At 35.6% G+C, this 12,592-nt stretch overlaps 2 protein-coding genes across 3 annotated transcripts; one reads left to right on the forward strand and one right to left on the reverse strand.

The window, feature by feature from the left end:
• Positions 1-1,559: 1,559 nt before the first annotated feature.
• Positions 1,560-5,771, reverse strand: LOC109859080 (116 kDa U5 small nuclear ribonucleoprotein component). The gene is made up of 8 exons (XM_020436961.1): positions 5,633-5,771; positions 4,946-5,235; positions 4,552-4,823; positions 3,744-4,432; positions 3,438-3,667; positions 2,620-3,338; positions 2,239-2,519; positions 1,560-2,136 (listed from the first exon to the last, which is right to left on the reverse strand). Exons 2-8 carry the CDS (start codon positions 5,189-5,191, stop codon positions 1,631-1,633), a joined length of 2,943 nt encoding a protein of 980 aa, XP_020292550.1. The 5' UTR covers positions 5,192-5,235; positions 5,633-5,771; the 3' UTR covers positions 1,560-1,630.
• A 745-nt stretch (positions 5,772-6,516) lies between these two features.
• LOC109859072 (ras-related protein M-Ras-like) lies at positions 6,517-10,485 on the forward strand. 2 transcript variants are annotated; one of them, XM_020436944.1, is made up of 5 exons: positions 6,517-6,604; positions 6,942-7,275; positions 7,369-7,685; positions 7,764-7,881; positions 9,587-10,485. In XM_020436944.1, the coding sequence occupies exons 2-4, from the start codon at positions 7,086-7,088 to the stop codon at positions 7,851-7,853; spliced, it is 597 nt and encodes a 198-aa protein (XP_020292533.1). In that variant the 5' UTR covers positions 6,517-6,604; positions 6,942-7,085; the 3' UTR covers positions 7,854-7,881; positions 9,587-10,485. The 2 variants fall into 2 exon arrangements, with proteins under 2 accessions (XP_020292533.1, XP_020292532.1); XM_020436943.1 differs by having other exon boundaries at positions 7,764-10,485.
• Positions 10,486-12,592: the final 2,107 nt, after the last annotated feature.

Genomic DNA, 12,592 nt, shown 5'->3' on the forward strand with positions numbered 1-12,592 from the left:
TACGGAATAAATTTAAATTAATTACCAACGGAATATTAAAGATAACTATTTTATAAACGCGTGTTATATCAGACGCATCATAATGACGTTTAATGTAATTCCTCTTCCTTTCAAACAAACAACCCACACAGAACAAAAATCCCATTAGACGTCTATTAGACGTCGACAGCTCCATGCGGCATCTAATAGATGTCTAATGGATGTCTGAATGGGTGGATGTGTGGGAATATACATTAGATATCTAATCTAATGTATATTCCCACACAGACATCCACCCATTCACTTGGAGCATTTATATCAACAAATTTTTTTTACATCGACTTTACACTTACGGCCGTAATAAAAACGCTATGAGCAGGAACATTAATAGCTTTACACATAAAATTGCACATTTCATTGTTAAGATGTTAATTAAGGCGGCATTGTTGATGCAACTTCATATGTAAAGGTAAATTACACAACTTATCTAAATTTGTTGATATAAATGCTCCAAGTTCGGAACGTTTTCGTAAACGGAGATTGAGGATCGCTCATGTACCTCGCACAGAGAATTTCTTGCGAACCGAACGTTACCGAGTCCGACCGAAATGGATCGATGTTTCCCTTGTTCCTTCTCGTCTTTTCTTCATTCAGAATACTCTACTCCCAAGTGACGACTTTTGCTTTATCAGCTAGTGTTTCATAATAGATCAGTTTGTATGCGGTATTTATGAACGATCTTACGTGTAAAATCGTCTTATTCGTCGCTTTACATATGCACGCGCATAGATACGCACAAATAAAGACGAGCTTGTTTCGTAAAAAACGACGCGCTCCAGTCTATACTATCGGCGACATCTACACTTTTATTCGTGAACTATTTTACTCCAAAATATGTGCACATCATAGATAATTTTGCATGCACACATAGAATTCTAGATTTTTGTATTAGAAAGCTATAAAACTCGTCAGATTATCGAAATGTGCAGACACACGTACGTATTTATGTTACATAATTGCGATATTATTAATTAGTAAATATAAAGTTTTTTGTGGCTTTCTCCGGGCTCCAACAATTCGCCCATACATCATTCTGTAATTGACTATGTATATTTCAAGTTTCAAAAACCTCTATTTGTCAAGTTTTACAAAACTTACAAGTTTAGTTTAGGGTAGAATCATCGTGTTGTCGCTGGGTATTAATTATATTGATACTGCTGATAATTTATGCGATTTTTTAATGAAGGTCTTGATATAGTTCGCTTTTCATCCGATATACGCGGTCTCTGCGTATCGACAGAAAGGGAAAAATTCTAAAGAAGTTCTAATTCTATTGTTAGGCGAACTTAAACTCTCGAGACCTTCAGGCTCGCTCTTGTACTAAAGCCGCGAGACCATGGACTGGTCAATCAATAAATGTGTACTAGCAATAATAATTTTTTTTCAATTACAAAATTATTACATATTCTAAGAAAAATATTATAACAATGCAAAATTAAATGTTTAAAATAAAATTACAATGGAATTGAGGTATGGAAAGGCGCGATATTTTGTTAAGAAAATTTAATTTTTCATAAATGTATTTTACAAAGTGTTTATTTTTAATAGCTATTACGTTGCGTTTTTCGTTACACAACGAATATGTTAATTATTAGAGAGGATAATTTAACAATACATCCTGTCGCGCTAATTCGAGCAGCATAGGATCGTCGAAGAATTTGTTGATGGAAACGTCTTCGGAGAGACCCTTTCGTCTTCGAGTCTTCAACATAAATTCTCTGGCTAAGTGAGTAGCCGGTTGTGGCTCCAACGGTCGGATGGTAATACTTTTGTCGAGCGGATCTCCGGGCACGATCTGCCAATGATGAAACTCGGACAGGCAGAACGCTTGTCCTTGAGTGTGGGTTCGTAGATCTGTTTCGAAGCCAAAACTATCGATCGCCGGTATAAAGGCCTTGATCGTGTATAAAGGACTGCCTGGCACCGGCGCGTCTTGCGTTACGTGACCTCGCCGTTTCGCCAGAACAGTGTAAACGGCGGATACGCAGTCCGCGGGTGCTTGCACCTCGACGAATAAATACGGTTCCATCAACCGTGGGGTTGCCATGAGAAAAGCGGAATACGCGACACGCCGAGCAGTTGGAATGATCTGACCACCTGGAAATATAAAAGTTGAAAACATGCGAAAATTATAAAATTTTTTGCGCATCAAATATTTGTAGTTAATTTTCTATAAGTTATAATAAAAAAATTAATTACCTCCTCGATGCAACGGTTCTTGCGCGATGACTGCGTCGAGGATCTTGAATTTGACATTTCGTATAGGTTCTTCGCATAACGGTCCTTCGCGAGTTCCCCACTGAAAGCCTTGAACGATAGCATCGCGCGCGCTGTTCAACAATGTTTTATCTACTTCAGAAGGCAAAGTGTCATCCACCAAAATATTTGGTCCCGTGGAGTCCGGACCGAACGCCCATATGCTTCGCGCTGCTAGCAAATCCCAATCGTACTTGGTTTGGAAAAATTCTCCTAATCTCTTTCTGTAAAAAATTTAACACGTATCAAAAGTAGTAAAACCTAACCTAACCTAACTAAGTGAATAATTGATAACTTAACAAGTTTCAATATCTGATTACTTACTTATTCCAAGTAATGCGGACATGTTCAGCCTCTATATCTTCGGCAAGACCCTTTTCTAGCGGCTCTGCTATCATCGTCAACTTGTTTCGTTTATTCGGCGTCTCGGCGAAACATTTGAGAGAGCTCGTTTCCACTACGGTCTCCGCGAAAGCGACAACCGGGTCGGCGACCTTTATGTCAATTTCTGAATACATACGCCGAAGGTCGTGCATGGCACAATCGAGATACAGCTCACCAGTTCCCAACACGACGTGTTCGCCGCTCTCCTCCACTTTCGTGCCCAGCAAAGGATAGCTCTTGTTCACTTTTCGTAGACCGTCCAACATTTTGGGCAGTTCAGAAGGATTAACAGGCTCTACGGCGATTTTGATGACGCTCTGCGTGTTAAACTTTAACGGGCGGAAGATATGTAGCTCCTCTGTATTATTGAGGTCTGTGATGGTGCTGGTCTTCACGATCGGTCGATCGATACCTTCTATGAGAACCCAATTGCCGGCGGGTACTCGATTTAGCTCGATCGAGTAACGAGCCTCGCTGATCCACAGCCTGCCCACTGTGAGAACGCGCGAATCCTCCTCGTCCGTACGCGAATACGCTTCGCCTAGCACGCGAACGCGTTGTCCCGCTTCTAACGTGCCAGACATTACTCTACCGAGTACTACGAACAAGGTGCAATCTTCAGTTGGATACATCTTTGTACTGTGGATCATCAGTCTTCCCTAGAAAATTACCTTCTTGTTGATTACCTTGTTGATTAATACTTATTAATGATGCTAAATTACATTAGTAAGATAAAATACAAATTGAAGTATACTAACGTCCGGATCGCAATTAACCATGTCCTGTGCAAGTGGTGAATCTATCGGACCAGTATAAACATGTTGTACTTTAGTGGAAGCGTGTGCTTGCGGACTAGGCACGTGAGTAACACACATATCAACCAACCCGCACATATCTCCTAAGAATCGCGTGCAGACGAGCCTCAGCAGCGGCCGTATATTCATCTTCATCTCCTCAGAAGTTAATCGTATGCCGAGTTCATCCAGAACTACTCGAAAACGGTACATACAATTAGAATTTCCAAAAATCAAAAGAAAATTATAAGTAGAACAATCGGAACTTACCATCGGGTAATGTTGTATCCACATCGCCAACGACTTGCGCAAATATTTTGTAAAGAGGCTCCAAAATGAACTCAATAAAACTTCGCTGTGCGGTGTTGTGTGGAGGTTTTTTGGTAAACTTTCGCGTTTTAGAATTAAAATAAATATCACCCCACAGCCGTTTGGCAAACTCGTTGAAATTGAGATCGGGATAAGTCTTAGCGTATAGCGCAGCGAATGATTTAAGCGTGAAACAAACATTGTATTCGGAACTGGCGAAACAAACGTTTCCGACAGCGGGAGAAACAAAAGCGGGATTTTCCGTATCCGAGTACATCGCTATCAGTCCGTTGATTTCTTCGATGATATGTCGCAATTTGTAATAAGCATCCAACGGCGGCAATTTCAATTCCAGAACCAAACGATCAATTTTGTTTATGCAAACCGTCAGAGCGAGCTTTTCCTGAAGCGCGTGCTTCAACAGACGCTCAGTGTTCAACATTACACCTTCCGCTGCATCAACAATAAGTATCGCACCATCCGACAGCCGAATTGCGGCAGTCGCCTCGTCAGAAAAATTTACGTGACCCGGTGTATCAAATATATTCAAAAGATAAGACTTAGATTTGACATCTTGAAGCAAGAGAGTAACAGGAGTAGCTTTCGTGGAAACGCCTCTTTGTTGCTCAGTAAACAACGTGTCTGTGTACCTGATAAGTATATTGATAAAAATTCTTCTTATTACACACCTCTGATTTAATAAATAATAAATAATACTAAATAATAAATAAAAACTAATATACTATTATATTTTATTTTTTCCTCATACCTAAGTGGTTTTTCATCAGTTATGCTGTGCAAATAAGGATGTGTTTGTTGAACTAAACAATCTACCAAAGTAGTTTTGCCATGATGAAGATGGCCCAGCAAGACTACATTTCTGATCAGATGAGGAGCATCCATCATATCTGCTAAAAATTCAATGCTGTATGTTGTTTCAGGCAACTGTTGCTGTTTTATTTGAAACTTTGCTTTCTTAGTGGGTGCTATTAGTGGTTTATCTAGCGGTTGGGCATCTTCTTCTTGCACAAGTGTTTCTACCTAAAGATATTTGTTTAAAAGAGTATTTTAATTGTCTGACAAATAATAGTGACATACAAGAAAAAATTATCTATTAATAATCTTTTAATTGTTCTCAGTTTTTTAAAACAATCTTTTATTACCTCAGGTCCATATACTTCCAATGCACTGGGATAATATCGTTTATCTTCGTGCAACACAACCGTCATGGATGATCCTTGTTCTGTCTGTTCTCGTGATTCATCTTTATCTTCTTCCATTTCTTCGTCAGAACGTTCTCTGTCCTCGGCGTCATCGCCAACATTACCGTATTCATTTTCATCTTCACTCTCTGAAGCCAAGTCAGGACCAATATAATTCCCAAACTCATCGTACAAATCAGCATCCATTTTGGTATTTTGATATATTTAATTTATAGAATTATTTCTCTTCTCTGGAAATATATTTTAACTACTTTAAAGTTTTGAACATTATTTTGATGTTAGTTTTACTAATGCTGACATTAAGAGCCTGAGCACAATAGAGAAAATATTAGAAATAAGAATTAGAAATAGAAGTTAAATGTATTATACAATGACAAAAAATAAAATATAAATACAGGAAGTATGTCATGGCTGCATATACAATCTATATTTATACACATTTATGATATATTTTATTTTTTCGCATTGTGCATTACATTTAACCTCTGTTTTTAATTCCTATTCCTAATATTTTCTCTATTGTGCTCAGGCCACAACATCGGAGATACGTTTACACACTCAAACGTAACCTAACCTAACCTAACCTATTCCAACAATAATAACTTTATGAATTTAAACAGTAATTACATTTAACTGATTTTCCTCATGTGACCGGGAGAATAGTCAAAGTAACAATTATTCTGAACTATATATTATCAATTTATCACTTTTAAACTATGATAAGAGATCACTCATTCACAAATCACAAGCAATCGACGCCGATCTAAAGGTCGAAGCACAGACATTTTTGCATAATGCATAACGCATAAGACATAAGAGAATTAACCAATCAAAGCTTTCTACAAGAAGAAGTAGAAATGAAAACGAAAAGCTGGATTGGTTCGAGAACCGGTCAGGTTAAGTTCTCATTCAAATCGGCTAAAATGTGAATCTACCGAGTCAAGATGTGAATTTAAGGCGATTTTTGGCGATCGTATGGTACATATACCAAAGTGTACCAAACTATAATTTGAAGTCACTCAAAACTTGGACATGGTTCTATTCCGCGCTTTGTCTACAGTGTGCGGTTCTAATCTGTTCACATCCTGGGGTATGTTCCACAATCCTACCTTGGCTGCGTTCCGAGTTACGCATATGCGCGCATTTATATATATTATACGTGACGTGTACTATAGATAAATGCGTAACTCGGAACGCAGCCCTTGATTACAATGCTACATTTCACGTCACGTGCACTATAGTTTTTGGTTACCAAAGTAGTTAAACAAATAGGAACTATGCTGTGTACATGTCAGTGGTTACGTTCAGAAAACTCAACGATTGAGAGATCATCACTTATGATAAGACTATTCTTCAAAATCTGCAACGGATCCAAAAGTATGATCCAATCATAAGTGATTATCTCTCAACCGTTGTGCAACTGTTGAGTTGTCTGAACGCACCCAGTGGTGAAAATCTACGAGATAGGTCACGTGGTCAATAATGGAACCGACGCGTGCGCGGACAAGTGCTCAAGTGACCGTCATGTCTTTACGGTTTTCCACTGCTGCCAGCATACGAACACGAGATTAGGAGTGGCGAATTGACAGATCATGTAAGGTAAGCGATTGTCAATAAGCATTCTTTCACTTGCGTGAAAACAATTACGTCTTGATCGCTGGTGTGTGAAAACTACTGTGAAACCGCAAACATCATTGAATCCCAACGTGTAATTTTCGATCTGTCGGTGCGTGCACGCAAATTAACACACGCGCTGTGTCGACAATGCCGCGTTTCGTCGCTATTTCTACTCTTAAAAACAAACAACGATGCACAGTGTACCTCTGTTGACAGATTTTATTAACTGATTGTTTTGCTTACACCGATGTGTTAAACAATGTGCTACGTGTTCTCTGGTTTACACGGATTCTTAAGAGGTGATTTTTTTTATTGACAGGAGTTTTTTCGAGTTGTCGAAATAACTCGTCTCCACGTGCGGTTGCACTGCCGAGGACGACATTACGTCAAAAAAAAAAGTGGCAGAATAGGCAAACACAGAAAAAATAGTGGAAGAAGAAGAAGCAGAAGACCCGGAATCAGGATGACACGTCCACCTAATAATAATAACCTTATGACCTTTAAGTTGGTGGTTGTTGGTGAAGGAGGTGTTGGCAAGAGCGCTCTCACGATACAGTTCTTTCAAAAACTGTTCGTTGCGGATTACGATCCCACAATTGAAGATAGTTACATACAACACACAGAAGTGGATAACCAGTGGTGTATCTTAGATGGTAAATATGTATTTATATAAATGTGTCACAAGATCATTTTATTTCATCGATGTGTTCTGGCTTATATGTGTGTTCTTGTATTTTTGTTTATAGTATTGGATACAGCTGGTCAAGAGGAATTTAGTGCCATGCGTGAACAATACATGCGAAAAGGAGACGGATTTCTCTTGGTGTATTCTGTGACGGATGTACAGTCTTATCAAAATATCGTCAATTTTTATACTCAAATTTTACGAGTAAAGGACAGAGATGTTTATCCCATGCTGTTGGTAGCCAATAAAGTCGATCTGGTGCATTTTCGGAAGGTCACAGAGGAGCAGGGAAAGGAATTAGCTCAACGTTTAGGCATACCTTATATCGAAACTTCAGCCAAAGATCCACCGTTAAATGTAGATGCTGCATTTCATGAAGTGAGATTGATTGCGCAAGATTATTGCTTTTCTATATAAATATAGAAGTATATATACGAGTAAATATATTTGTTCAAGGTTGTGCGCATCATTAGAAATCAGCCACCGGCTGAATTGGAGAAAAATCAAAGGAAACGGCGGCGTTCGAAAAAGTGTACCATTTTATAAATTCACAGAGAGGAGTGTATATATACATGTACGTACACTTTTGCAAAAAACAGACGACCATAACAATGGTGTCACAATTGCACAACTTTTGTTTCTGAGAGAAAACATCACTGATACATCATCATGCTTAAGATCTATTGTGAAAACAAGTATTCTTTTGTGCTCTCTTTCTCTCTCTTTGTCTTTCTCTCTTTCTCTCTCTCTCTTCCCCCTCTCTCTTTCTCTCTCAAACCATACGTATGATTGTTTTCTGTCTTCTGTTTCTTATTGTGTAGTGATAATGACGTAGCATTATGATTTAAAGTATCTTTTCTTCTTTATATACAATTCTGTACATAATCTGTGGAGCATAGATGTCATGATAGATGTGCCAAGTGAGCTCCAAAAGCTTAAATTAGATTTTTTTAATCAAACTTATAGAACGTTTACTTTGACTTAATATATAATCCGAAAAAAAAAAAACTAATTGTCAGAGATTATTGACTTTTATCATCTGAATGATACAAATCGAGACCATGTCTCTACTTGTGTGAACACATCACTTTTTTACCATAAAAATGGAATTGAGCGTTTTTTATTGCATAATATGTAATATTAAGAGAAGGTTTTTACTTCTCCATATAAGAAAGATTTTGGTCATAAAATGACTATAATAATTTCATATGGCGACACCATCGTATATATCGAGCTCACCTTTCAAATAATAATTGTTATAGCTTTAAGCATATTTATTTCTTTATCACTTCGTCCTCTCGTATATAGTCGAAGAGTTCTCACGTTACAACAAATTTTATCACAGTTTTCTATAAGATCGAACACACATTAAATGTGTGTTCTTATGTGATTTGAACCCTCCAGGTTTTTCTATGCTAAATAATATAATTGGGTTATTAATAACCTAATAATATATATTGGGTTATTTGGAAAGTTTGTAGCGTGTTTTTCAATAGTTGTGGCAATGTATCTGAGACATGTGCACGAGATATCGCGCAAATACATCGAACAGCACCGTATATAGGAGCATTTACAAAAGTTATGTGAGTCGATACAATAAGCCTTTTTTCATTAAAAAAAAAAAAAAAAAAGACGCTACGTGTAATTTCTGAACAATCCAATATTTACATGAGAATAAATTATTGATTCTTTTGCATAATTATAATAGAAGTGGAACAGTATTATATACATCATTTCAATTTTTATGCAATATAAAATAATGTAACAAAGAATTTTAATACATTGATATAAATCCAGTAGATATTAAAATCCTAAAATTGATAGAAAACTGGTTAATAATGACACAACGAAGTATGTGTCATAGACACTTGAATGAACTTATATGTATATATACATATGTATATATATATAGTATTTCTTTATTGTTGATTAGTTTATACATAGGATGTCTAAAACTTTTTGACACAGCCGGTGATAGATGAACAGAAAATATATGTATAATTTTTCAAAACTTGCAATAGTTATTAAAATATTGGCGCATATCGATGGCGCTATGATCTTCGGCTTTGTTACTGACCTTGCTTTTTTATCTCACGCATTGTATGTGCTTTGCGAATTACCATCATTTTTAGCGAATAAAACTTGTTCTAGTCTTTAAAAAGAGAGATCGATAAAGTGCATATTCGGCATTGCCGAATACATACTTGCAACAATATTTTCGAAATAATAGAAGATATTCAAAAATGTATTGATAACTTTTTATCGTCTCCAAACTTCAGGAATTCTTCCGATCCGGAATTCATCAAGTACTCGATAGATGGCAGAAGGTGATAGAAAGCAAGGGAAAATATTTTAAGATTGAACATTTTGTATTTTTAATAATAAAGATTTTTTAGTAAAAAAACGCCGAAAACATTTACACACCTCTAATAATACAAATCAATAAGTGCGTGTAAAACGATGAGCTGGACTCTGGCGTTTATTGGCTTTAATTACTTAACATCTTAATAACTAGTACGAATTTTGCGGAATTGATACGTGACTTTTCTGTTCAAATTGACACAATCTATCTTCACACTTCGGCTGCGTCAAAAAGTTTCAGACATCCTTTCTATATTATTGCTTATTTAATCCATTTTGTTGAAAAGAGAATCACACTTGTGCTTTTAGAAATTTAGTAGCTCTTGGTGCCTGATATAAAATTCAATTAGTATAAATGTAAATAAAGAACATGAGTTGTATTTAATTACATTGCTTTTGTTGTATTAATTTTTTAATATTTTATTTATATAAGTCTGAGATGTAAAAATTTATGATACTGAGTTTATAAGACTGTTATCAGTTTGTATGATAAAGCACAAAAGGTAAATACGGACAGGTTCTGTGACAAAGACAAAATTAGTCAAAATTAATTTTATATGTATAGAAGCATTTTATCTTCAGTGATAAGCTGTTTTACTTCCTCAATGCAATTATTATATTTGTCTATATTATGAACATATATATTTGCATATAGTATACATTATAACATACATAGGTATTACTTACACTATATTCTCTTCTCTTTTTAATGTAAAAAGAAATTGATTTGTATTTGACAATATAAAGACTGACGTGCGGTTTGATTATTTCAACTGGATACTTTAAATTAAAAGAAAATAAGCGTTTTTTAAATTTTATAATTTGTATTATTGTATTTAATTTTAATAATTTTTGTATTATTGTATTTAATATAGTTTAGACAATAAGAAAAATAATTTATCATATATTTTTTAAGTATATTTATAAGTTCTATTGAAGCTTTAAGTTTTCTCATACGCATATATCATAGGTTAAATCCTCTTTTATATTTGTAAAAGAGCACACACTATGTGAATGTACGTTTGTTGTTTATAAACATTAATTTCTTTATTTGCTTATTAATAATTAACAAACGGGAATAATATTCTCTTTAGATACTCAAAATAAATTGCAACAGTGTCGAAAAAATGACGTGCAAAAAAAAAAAACAAAAAAAAATGTAATACAAGTACAAAATTAACATTAAGCAAACGTCGAACGCAACACAGATAACAGAGATTAAATCGTCGCGTTTGCACACGCAATGATTGGTGGCGGCAGCCGATTAGCGCCAGTAAAAATGCAAGCGTTAACACTTGATACAAATTTGCGCTAGTATTAATATCTAGCGTTTGCCGATGCCGTGAAATCGAAAGTTGAAATATTTTTACTTCTAATGTTATCGGTGCCAATTCCAAGTGTGACATCTGAATAAGTTACATGCTTGCTGTCATTTGCTGTGTGTTTAAAATAAAGAGTTCTGAGACTGAGATTATAATATATTGTCCACATTACGCACCAGTAGCAACATTGCGTAAACACTGCGTAAGCTGGCCAGTTTTATGTGGCAACAATTTATGGACGCCGTTCAGTTGGCATCACTAATCATTGCAGCGTGCGTGTAAACGCTGCTTTAGACGCGAGTAAAAATAACATCGCCATTTTCACCGATATAATACTCGCAAAGTTGCGTGTCCTAGAAACAGGATCTGTTGAAGATTAAAAAACAAATTGGTTCTAAATTATTTTTTGTATAAAAAAAGGGGGAAAATATACCGAAACAGGTCCGGCCATTCTTAAATTTTTTATATATCAAACAAAAACCGAATTACAGTTGAACTACATCGACAATGACGCAAGAATGTTTTTATTATTTGTATTCAGCTATTCCAAAGAACGCGCAATTTTATTGTTTTGCTCGTACAGTTCGTCTGGCCATTCTTAAAAAGTAATATTTTTTTAACTTAAACCTGGAGCTTCTATAACAAGAATAGAACAATAAAATTGTGCATTCTGTTAATCGCGTCGTGCGGTCAACGCTGAACGTAAACAAGAAAAACACCACTCCGTTGTTGTCGATGAAGTTTACGGTTGTGCTATTTTTCTTTCCTTGATATGGCGCATACGAATAAATCATTAATCATCTTGTGCAAAAAAAAAAAAAAACAATCTGCGGAGTGCTTAATATTTTACTCGTGTTTAACGATACGAAACGATGACTAGATGTCGCTTAGACGAGGCGGAAATAGAAATGTCTCTCTCTACCGTAGACTGAACATTCGCAATCTAACAAATCCGCAAATAGATAAATGTCGATACTCAATATACAGATTATTATTATTATGATTATCAATTGATTTGCAAGAAATCCCGATTTTACGATTTTGCGCACAGGTTTTGCGTCTTACACACGCGCACACGTGTGTAATATATTTATGCTTATATTCGCGCACCGATATTTTCCCAACCACGCTGAGCACACTTCGATTAGTAAAGTTTTATGTGTTATCTCATATACGAATGTACAACTTAGTGCGTTACTTAATTTTTCTACTATTATGTGTGTGTCACAAATGTTTTGAAACTCCTTATAATGCGGTGGTAATATGCGAAGGAGTGCCATAAAATGATGCCACACGCGCCCTCAATATCGGGTGATATGTTTTATCGCAGCGTCATTATCATAATCTTCTGTATTCGTAACAAAAAAAAACATAAGAAAATGCATTAGTTCTCGAAATTAGATCAATTATCCGACGACTAATACGCGTCTAATGATAGATAAAATTCTTTTCTTTCAGTTATACAAACTTGATCTTCACAAATACGTAATATGTATATGTATATATATATATATATATATATCTCGGACAAAAATAGAATATTATATGTTTTGTAAATACATGCATCTATTCTGTGCATTATTTTCGAGTCAAAGAATTTTC

The sequence above is a fragment of the Pseudomyrmex gracilis genome, unplaced genomic scaffold (genome assembly GCF_002006095.1).
Source record: "Pseudomyrmex gracilis isolate BER0280 unplaced genomic scaffold, ASM200609v1 scaffold_236, whole genome shotgun sequence".
In the NCBI taxonomy this organism is placed as follows: Eukaryota; Metazoa; Arthropoda; class Insecta; order Hymenoptera; family Formicidae; genus Pseudomyrmex; species Pseudomyrmex gracilis.

Coding starts and splice junctions, on each gene's coding strand:
- LOC109859080 (XM_020436961.1), bottom strand. CDS start 5,191: ATGGATGCTGATTTGTACGATGAGTTTGGGAATTATATTGGTCCTGAC. Junction 4,824..4,945: donor TGGAAGTATATGGACCTGAG/GTAATAAAAGAT, acceptor AAATATCTTTAG/GTAGAAACACTTGTGCAAGA. Junction 3,668..3,743: donor GGATACAACATTACCCGATG/GTAAGTTCCGAT, acceptor GTTTTCGAGTAG/TTCTGGATGAACTCGGCATA.
- LOC109859072 (XM_020436943.1), top strand. CDS start 7,086: ATGACACGTCCACCTAATAATAATAACCTTATGACCTTTAAGTTGGTG. Junction 7,276..7,368: donor CCAGTGGTGTATCTTAGATG/GTAAATATGTAT, acceptor TTTTGTTTATAG/TATTGGATACAGCTGGTCAA. Junction 7,686..7,763: donor TAGATGCTGCATTTCATGAA/GTGAGATTGATT, acceptor TATTTGTTCAAG/GTTGTGCGCATCATTAGAAA.